This window comes from Elaeis guineensis, chromosome 6, assembly GCF_000442705.2.
Source record: "Elaeis guineensis isolate ETL-2024a chromosome 6, EG11, whole genome shotgun sequence".
NCBI classification, from domain to species: domain Eukaryota; kingdom Viridiplantae; phylum Streptophyta; class Magnoliopsida; order Arecales; family Arecaceae; genus Elaeis; species Elaeis guineensis.
Window position 1 is genome coordinate 760,331 of NC_025998.2, and position 10,195 is coordinate 770,525.

The following is a 10,195-nucleotide window of genomic DNA, read 5'->3' on the forward strand; positions in this document are numbered from 1 at the left end:
CTATATAATTTTATATAATATTTATAATTTTTTTAAAAAAATATATAATCATATAAATATATGATTAACTTAATTTATCATCTATTTATTTATCATCTATTTGTTAATATCTTTGATTTTATAGTTATAAAATTTAATTATCTAACCTATATCCGTAATTGTATTGTGTAAATTGTATTCATATCTGTTTTAAAAAAATATGAATATAAATTTTTATATTCAAAAAATATCTATACCTATATTTATATTTATCAAATAAAATAAATATAAATATAAATAAACTGATATCTGATTCGATTCCGGTCTGCATCAGTTGCTCCGGACGTGGGGAAGGAGGCTGCCTTGAAGAGAGAAGGGGCAAAAAAGTAAATGAAAAAGAGAGAGAGAACAAAATAACGGGTACCTTGTGTCGCCAGAGAAGTGCACGCGTCTTGAAAGCGTTCGGTGTTTGCGGCATGCAGCCGATCCATTCACTCAGGAGCCGCGGGTCCGAAGCGATACGGCCAACCTGCGTTGCAATCTTTATCGCCGCCCTCCGTGTTGACCCTCTCGGCCAGCACAGCAGCACCAGCCCATCGGTGGGGCCCGCTTCTCCTTAAGATCCGTCCATCGAAACCGTCTAAGCATGACAATCACAACCATCGGACGGCTCGAACTGCATGATCACAAGATATCGATCCACGAAATCCTAGCCCTCCAATCTTCCGATCAGCGAGCCCCGCGTCGCGAAGCGAACTATGCGCATCTCCAGGTCACCGTTAGAATTCTATATGCGACGCAGTCCTCTTCTCCACCTCCAACCCTCCTCCGAAATTTTCTCCCACAAAAAAGAAAAAAAAAATCTGAGCCGATCTTTACAAAGCCTCGATATTTTCCACCAAGAATATTTGTTTCCTTCGATTCTTCTCGATCTTTTTTGTCCGAAAATCCGATACGAATTTAGTGAGGATCCTCGCGATTAGGTTAGGGTTAGAATCTGGTTTCCTTTATCCACGGGGTTTGGATGATCTAAGGATCTCTTGGTTTTCTGGTTTTATGTGCCTCAGAATTGATGGTTTATCTTGTGGGTTCTAGGGTTTTGAAGTTTCCTGGATAGATCGAGATGAAGGTGGAGTCGGAGGTGGAGCGGGATGGGGAACCGAATCCCAAGGATTCCGACCCCCTCCTCCAGAAGAAGGAGGACTCGTCGTCATGTAGCTCGAATGAGATAAAGGACGAGGAGATCGAGGCTGCTTCCGCTGCGTGCTGCCGTATTTGCCTCGAGCACGACTCCGAGCCAGGTGACTTCGTTTTTCTGGCTTCTCAGATGATTGGTTCTTTGGATTTTTTTTTTTCGTTGGAGCTTTTTTATTAATGCTTTGACTTCTGGGACTTAGAAATTTCTTCTTTTTCTTCTTGATATATCTTTTAAAATATTCAAATTTCAATTTAAAGTATATTCTTGTCTAACTCAGAAATATATGGTCAATTCCAGCATTCGTTAGGTTTGTGCAAATCAGCAATTGTCTTCTATCAGTCTATGATTATGAAAGTTTTGGTATGCCTTGTTAAAATTACTTCCATTTCCAAACTGTTTTCGTTGGAGCGCATAAACCGAGTGCCTGCCCCATTTTGTATGCTAAGGGGATATTATAAACGGAAAATGCAAACTATATGAACTTTTAAATTTTTATGGGCTGGTTGCCTGCATCAATTTTGGATGATGAAGGATGAATACAAGACCCCTCAATTCTGTAGCCGGTGTTCATTTGGGCATTTGTTTTCTGGCAACTTTGAGTATATGGATTATGGCATTAATAGAGTAATATTTGTATATGCCATGTGTTTTTGTTATGTAGCAAAGCATAATAGAAAGAACTTGTTGTACAAACTGACAATTTATATCTTTTATCATCAATGCCAGCTAACTAGGTTTTTAGAAAATGCCTTTTTACTGTCAGCATTGATCTTCTGCCATTTTGGAGTGAGGGATGACAATTGTTTTGTCGTGATCTGTTGATGACAAAATAACCTCTGCTTTTGGATAGGACCCGATACTGGATATGTATCTCATTTAGAAGAGAGCATTCTGTGAATAGAGTGGGGCCACTAGGACAATGTGTCCGTAGAGAACAATTAGGGAAATGTGATGAGAGGCCTAACCCTTACATAAGCAGGCCACTCGGCTGGAAACTATGGGAAATATAGACCAATCTTGAATTTTGACTGAACTCTTAAATTCACTTTTATAATGTGTTAGTATTTTTTCAGTTTTTCGCATCACCAGATTTTGGTATTTCATGCTTCTTATCCTTGTCGTGACGAGTAGTAAGCTAATTATGGATGTGCTGGAAGAATCTTTCTAAGAGCTATCTTATCATCTAGTCGTCAAATTTAAGGTTTTATACGTATCCACTTTCATTAGCCTGAATTATATTTCTCTGTTGGTAAATTATGGAAGCCTATATCTATCCTTGGAAAGAGACCTAAGATGGTAGAAAAATAAATAAAGCCTTTTGAAGTTTATTAGCATGTTCTGAAACTGCATAAAATATGACCTTGACTAAATAGGTGATCGCTGAAGGCCTTTCATGTGTTTTTGCTAATTCTTCCATTTCCTAGTTATAATCGATCCTTCATGAGAAGCCTGGTTATTTTCATAATTTTATGAAGGCGGACGTTAGTGCCTTTGCAAGTGAACATTTATTTCAATTTTATTATAGCTTTTTAATTGTCAGATCAAACTATATGCATGTCTTTTTCATGCCATTTGTTCACATATTTATACTTATTTTGGTTTTACCTTTTATTTAGTTTCGTTGGTGTTTCTATTGGTTACCCTAAACTGAGGAATAATTTGGGACAGATGAAGATAGAAAATAGATTGTTAGTTGAAGAGCAGTCAGTGGTTTGCATCTCTGTTACTGCATTGCATAGTGTGTAGATCATACACATAATGTAGGAGACACTCCATTATTTTCTGCACAAGCATGAGGCTAGTCATCTAGTGTAAGGAAGAATCTTAATATGACTTGTATTGCATTTATTAGCACTCTTGAAGCTGGCCTGTGTAGAGCTTTCAATGGTTTGCCATCTTTTTTCCCCTGCCTTGACCACTTTATGCTAAGAACATGCTATTTTTCCCTGTTAAGTGACTGCTCTGCTTCTGAAGAACTACATATTCTATAGGATTGAGAAATTGTAGCAATTGGCAGTTCATATTGTCATTGATGCATGATGGCCTACAGTATTGTTACTTTGGTGTAGGTGATGAGTTAATATCTCCATGCATGTGCAAAGGCACTCAGCAGTTTGTTCACCGTTCATGCCTTGATCATTGGCGCTCAGTGAAGGCAACTTTCCTTCTGGCCTTTTATTATGTTAAAATACTTTGTACATATTGGTAGATATCAGCATGCCATTACTTTCCCATTTGGCCACTTTGCACCTAAGATTTTAATGGGTGGAACACATATACAAGGGGTTCTGTGCTGGTGATATGAGGTTGTAAGCCTTGTATGGCTTGAGTAGTCTCTTATTGACTATAATTAAATTATTATTAGAAACACCTTAAAAATATTTTCAGGCAGAACAGATTATGATGACAGCTATACAATACCAGAGGTCCAACAGATAACAGGGTTTTCAGCCCATATGGTATGGAAAATTACTTAAAAACCATATTAGAAGAATTAACTAAAGCAGGGTTGAAGTAGCGATAAATAACAAATGATCAAGGGAATCTGATGTGTTTAAGTATTGTATAATATTGTTTTCTTAACACCAAAAGTACCTGTAGATCATTATTTTCTCATAATGGTTGTATAAAATAGTGATGGATTAAAATACGCAGATAGCAAGGAGCTAATAAAAATGTTTAGAAGGCTCTTATAAAATAGCTAATAGAAATATTATAAAAAGTATTTTATAATATTTTCTCTTATAAATAATGGTTGCAGGCTCTAAATAGAAAACCAATTATTGTAAATGTTATATTTGAAATGCAGATGGAACTAATAGAAATGTTTATAAAAGAAAGGTTAATTTTGGCAAATTCTGTTACTGTCTCATGGAACTACCGATAATTTGTAAACTTGAGCAACTTATTCTTTCCTGTTTCTTCTCATCTCCGTGGCTTGGTTGGAAAACTATTACAGGAAGGGTTGGCATAATGGGATTTGGAAGTTTGTTGATTGATAAGAAAACAACTTAAAAGCACACTTCTCCAAATGTAGATGCTTATTGGGTCCTGGGCTGTACCTTTATAGAAAACCTCACGCCTAGGTCCAGTGAGGTGGTGCCTAGCAGTCTCAACAACCTCGTTAAGCTGGAAAGCATTTCCTATCGACTTGACTTAACATGGTGGCTAAAAATTACTCTCATATTTCATCAATATTTGTAGTAATAGAAAGATGAGATTATTGTTGCACTTAAACCATCTGTTTATACTATTATTGAGTGACGCCCCCCCCCCCCAAAAAAAAAAAGGAAAAAAAAAAACATCATTGATGGTGCTTGACATTCTGCGATTCTAAGATGTTTCAATTCTTGATTAAACTTGACTAAATAGTATGATCTCTCTTTGTCTGCCCTCCCCTTCTCATCCCTCCCCTCTCTCTCAGGGATATCCTGTTCACTGGACTCTTGGATAATTTCCATTCTAGATAAAACTTGACTTCTAAATGGTTTCCATTCTCATTTGTCTCAATTTTGTACCCCCAAGTTTCTAAAATCGACCATCTTAATTACTTTCTCTAACCCGAGTTTAGAGATGGCAGCCTTCCCATCAGTCACTCAACCTAGCATTGTTTCTCTCAGTGAACCCCATTTCTACACATAAATCATTGCCTTGATCATGTAGGTTCTATATTTTATTGGACATGCACATGCCCACTTTACTAATACATCTTTGTGTGCAGGAAGCTATATCATTTTTTTTGAAAAAAATACATGTGAGGAGAGATCCAAATAGATCCATCATATCTGTGGTTACCTTATTCTCAAACTAAATTTCAATTCCCAAAATGAACTGGAGTACAACATCTAAGAACATAGCCAAACTTTATTTGAGCTTATGGGCATAATGTCAACAATTTGTCCACGCATTGTTTCTCTCCTTCATGAATAGTTTGGTCATGTCTGCCCACCAGTGTATGTGCATCTATGCTTATACTATGTAAATCGAGACAAGCATCTATTGTATCAGTGTAAAATTGTTGTTGAACTCGAAATTAGCCAAGTTCTATTTACATTTTGTCTATATCATAATGCGTACATGATCATGATGTTTATGTTCTTCCCTATGATCTCTTGTACAGTGATTAGATACAACATGTTAATTTTATCTGATAATACAAAAAATCTGCTGATGATTTCTTCATCTAGTGGTTCTTTTTTGCAGGAAGGATTTGCCTTCTCTCACTGCACAACATGCAAGGCACAATTCCATCTTCAAGTAGAATTGTTCAAGGATAACTCTTGGCGTAAAATAAAATTCCGCATCTTTGTAGCCAGGGATGTCCTTCTAGTATTCCTTGCTGTTCAAACTGTAGGTGAAGGCTTTTAATTGTTCACTTTTAATGCTTCTCTAGGTGGTTGTTTTAAGTTCGAAGCAACATGCATAAGATTTGGTTTGCTGGATGTAGTTTACTAATGCGAAACATGCATGATTGGTCTGTCAAACATATTTAGGATTTAGTTCATCTTTATAACCTTCAAATAATGGTTTTAACGGGCCAGTTTGTCATTTGATATCTGTCAAAATTTAGAAAGGATGAAATGTAATTGCACAACTGGCTGTTTTAAGGCCTGTTTGGATGCCCACACAAACTATCTGAGGATAAATTCCCCACATCTGAATTTTGAGAGGGAGGCAGTGATGGTATATTAAAATCAGGCAGCGATGAGAGATATTGGATTCCTTCTCAGATTGTATGTCCGATATCCCATATTTTTTTGGGATCACACAAGACTAAGTTTCCTTTGCGCTTCAACGTCTTCCCACTATCCATCATTCATGGTATATTCTCTGGATATTTTGTGTGGGCATCCAAACAGGCCCTAAGAAATAGATTTCTCATGCAACTAATAATGGTTGAACCTTTGCCTGTTTAATCTATTCTTAGTAACAGTAACCTGACACAGAATGTGGATTCATTTCAGATGGCAGCAGTTCACTTAAGCATTACTGCTAGTTTGCAGCAACAATTTCTTTCATGCACTTTACTTCAATTTGGCTGGAGTTTCTCAAATGCTTTCTGTTCTCATTTTCGGGGATCTTTTTAATTATTTGAGACCTTACATTTTATATAATTCTTCGCTTTTTTTGTGTGGAATCTGTTGATCCCACTTTGTAGTTCATCAGGACATGTTTATTGACATTTGGAAATGGTGCTTTGTGCTGCTTTGATGTGCTATTACCTTGCACATACCCTATCATGGTGAATATATTATTAAGCATATTACATTTAGGATGCTTTGTTAATTTATGCTAGAACTGCTGCACTGCTAACTTCAACTAAATTATTGCTTTGCAACTGATCTTTGAAACTCTCAGATTTCTTTTTATGCATTTCTGACAAGTATCCATGGAGAGCTTTTAAAGATGGTTCTCTGTGAAGTATTAGAGATGTGTGAAATTAGGATTTTGTTGCCCTTTTCCACTAAAGTGATTATGGAGATTGCATCGCCATTGCTTTTCCTCTAGAATAATGTCAGTATTATGACAACAATGATTGTATTTCGCATGTCCGATATTTTTTGCAGATAATTGCTACCATTGGTGGATTTGCATATTTCTTGGACAGAAATGGGAGCTTCAGAAGTTCCTTCAGTGATGGTTGGGACCGCATACTATCGAAGCATCCAGTACCGTTCTACTACTGCATAGGTGAGCATCACATGATCTATTGTTGAGATTAGTTTGCCCCATTTTGCTGCAATTTGGAAACTTTAGGCCTTGTTCATTAGCAAATGACATAAAACCAAGGATCTCTGAACCATACTAAACAGGCTGGTTCGGGGTGTATAGAACTGGACCGATCAGTTACTAGCACAATTCAAGCGTCCCATTCAGTTCAGCAGCCCGATTGCCCTCTTCATTACCAAGAGGTTGGGGTCAGGGTGGGGGGGTGGTGACGGGACAGAGGACACCAGCCGCAAGGCTGTCATCCATGGGACGGAGGAGAAAGAGAATGCAGTTGAGGATCACAACACAGACCTCTGTTTAAAACCTTTTTTTATTTTTAAATTTTGAATTGAAGTCGCCAATCATATGCTGACTTTCTTTTGCGGAACTTGGCAAACCGTCTGCTTTCAATTAGAAATTTGAAAATAAAAGAAAGGAGTTCGAAACATCCCAGAATGGCATGGTATTAACCCGTATCATGCCAAACCGGTTGCTGATCGGTATGCCCTCCAGTACCAATTCGGCAAAACTTGCATAAAACAAAATAATTTTGACTGACTGAGAAATTTTTCTTTACATGGAGCTGTTAATCGGTACCTAATGATTGGTTGGCTGATATCATATATGGTTGTTGAGCCTGCTGTATTAACAGTAACAGTTGGTTCTTTGCAAATTTTGTACTTCAAGCCTGCAGGATGACGTGTGGACATTATTATGGTATCGTGTGCTTTGGAGTGTTGGTAGTCTCTGGCTAAGAACACATTTTTCTTTCTTTAATGTACAGATCTGTAGTACTCTTTTTTTGCTTACTGTGCCAAAATTAAGGTTACAATTCCAATAACATAAATAGCAGGAAGTGAGAAAGTGTTTATGTCAAATCGGTCATAGTTCTTACTCGATGATAGTTTTCATAATGGCAAATGTTGCAGGTGTCTTGGTATTCTTTGTGCTGCTGGGATTTTTCGGGCTGATACTGCACTGTGCATCTTTCAATGACAATGATCCCTGCATGGCGGGATGTCGTAACTGTTGCTATGGGTGGGGCATCCTGGACTGCTTCCCAGCTTCAATGGAGGCTTGCTTTGCACTGGTAGTCATCTTTGTTATAGTGTTTGCCATCCTTGGCATTGCCTATGGCTTCCTCGCAGCGACCATGGCTATCCAGAGAATCTGGCAGAGGCATTATCACATCCTTACCAAGAGGGAACTTACAAAGGCAAGCAAACCATATATGATGCATTTATTTCTTCCATGTTTGGGTTATATTTCTTGTTCACCTTGTTTATTTAAGTTTATGACCATTTGATGCAGGAATATGTGGTAGAAGACCTCCGTGGGTGTTACACACCACCAAAGCTGGATCCTGAACATGAAGAGCGCCTGAGATTGCTCAAGCTTCTGTAGAGGTAATTGTGTTGGATGAAGTAGGAAGAGCATCAGTGCACCTTTTCTGGAGTTGTGTTGTTATATCAACCTGGGCAACCGTGAGTGGACTGTGGTTTCTCTTTGCTTTTCCTCCATTACGAGGACTACTGCAACAATCGTCCTTGAGTACATGTGTAATGAATGTTCCATATTTTGACTCCTGAAGGTCTTAACTCTTATGTTTGTGTGAAACAGCGCATATGTATAGCTGAGCTGGTAAAAGCCATAGCAGGGTTTTGCAGGTTTTATGTACATTGCATGCTGGTGTCTTATAATCTGTGTGTAATTCCCAAACATTTATTGGAGGTTGATGTATCCATTTGAGCTTGCTCCCATGCATGCTGTGTCCATTTCATTGTGTTTCGTATGGGCATGGATGTGGAAACAAATGCCAAGATGACGAACAGGGGATGCTGGTTTTTGGTTCTCTCCTTGCTCTATGGGGGCAAAAGAGGCGTAAAGTGTTCTTTCAGCATGCTCCTGTGTCAATGCTGGTAATCTGTGACGAAGTTAATTGGTGCACCAATCTACAGCCTGCAGGTCATCCTCCGTGAGCTATTCTGATTGTGGTGGTGGTGGTGGGCTTGCTGGGTTACCCCAAGTGGCCAGGAACGTACAGGTCCAGTGCTGCCTCCGTTATTTTCTGAATAGCATTATGTATCACATAATGAACTCTTCCATGGGTGGGGTCAAAGATACGCTTTGACTGTTAAAACCGTCGATGGTTTTATATTTCAGGTTCAGATGGATCCGTGCAGATAGGTGGTCTATGGTGGGGTGGCTTTGGATGCTGGCTTGCTGAATCTTGGGGAACTCCCTCATGACTCGCTGCACTCTTGATTAATGGCCTGTGTATTGTCATATGTGTTGCATTTACAGGCTTGTTCACTTGATCTTTAATCAACCAGATAAAGTATGGTAATATGGTTCGACTGGTCTCTAATAAATTGCCCGGCGTGGGAACCACCTAGTATCGGTTCGGGTGTACCACCTTTGGCCATTTTAACAGGAGATCGAGGTTCGATTTCGTAGGGTGTTGATCCTTGCTCCAGTCCGTAATTAAAAAGAGCTCTGGTCCGTTCTGCGTTCTTTGCGTGGTTTGCCTGGGGGTTTGGGTTTTGAGTTGGGTGCTGTACGATTGGTATTTTTATATGTTGAACGAACGCCCACAATTTGCTTTTTGCCCACATTGTTTATTCCATTTCTCGAACATATTTCGTGCGCGCTCGCCTCAACCCAGCTCCTTTGTGCTTCTTCATGTGTCATCCAATTTGTCAACTACAATTCTAAAGAATAAAGCCTAATGCTTGTTTCTAAAATCCAAATGATGCACCTAAGGTTTCTTATTCTTGAAATTTAAATGCAAAGTCAAACATATAAAAAAAATGTACGTTTGTAGATCTAATCACATGTATTGCCGTTAAAGAAAGAAAATAAAAAGAAGTATCCATTGTTCGCTGGTGATGATGCTGGATCACTATTATAGCAATATGTCTCTTCACTTCCCTGGCTGGCTACAGATGGCCCTTCATTTTAGTGTTTTATCATTGCCATGGTGATCACTCCTCTTTCTGTTATCGGCTGGCTGGCTACAGATGGCCCGTCATTTTAGTGTTTTATCATTGCCATAGTGGTCACTCCTCTTTCTGTGATTGGATGGACTTATTCTTCACTTATCCATCTTCGGAGATATTTATTCTGAACAATGGCAGATGTGTCCAAATAATTCCATCCAAAAGTACCCATATATCCAGTTAAGTGATATGCATGTGCTTTTTATTGTGATGTGATAGTTTGTTTACTTTCATGCAGTTTTCAGTGGGACGTGTCCATCATCTTCTCCAGTCCCGAGGTGCAGCACATGTAGGATGGGAGCTACAGCTG

General features: G+C 38.6%; 1 protein-coding gene across 3 annotated transcripts; it reads left to right on the top strand.

Annotated features, from left to right (window-relative positions):
• Nucleotides 1–754: 754 nt before the first annotated feature.
• Nucleotides 755–8,646, top strand: LOC105047766 (uncharacterized). 3 transcript variants are annotated; one of them, XM_010926837.4, is made up of 7 exons: nt 755–962; nt 1,075–1,280; nt 3,247–3,332; nt 5,381–5,527; nt 6,745–6,868; nt 7,792–8,102; nt 8,198–8,646. In XM_010926837.4, exons 2-7 carry the CDS (start codon nt 1,103–1,105, stop codon nt 8,288–8,290), a joined length of 939 nt encoding a protein of 312 aa, XP_010925139.1. In that variant the 5' UTR covers nt 755–962; nt 1,075–1,102; the 3' UTR covers nt 8,291–8,646. The 3 variants fall into 3 exon arrangements, with proteins under 3 accessions (XP_010925139.1, XP_010925141.1, XP_010925138.1); XM_010926839.4 differs by having other exon boundaries at nt 7,816–8,102; XM_010926836.4 differs by having other exon boundaries at nt 770–1,280.
• The last annotated feature ends 1,549 nt before the right edge of the window (nt 8,647–10,195 follow it).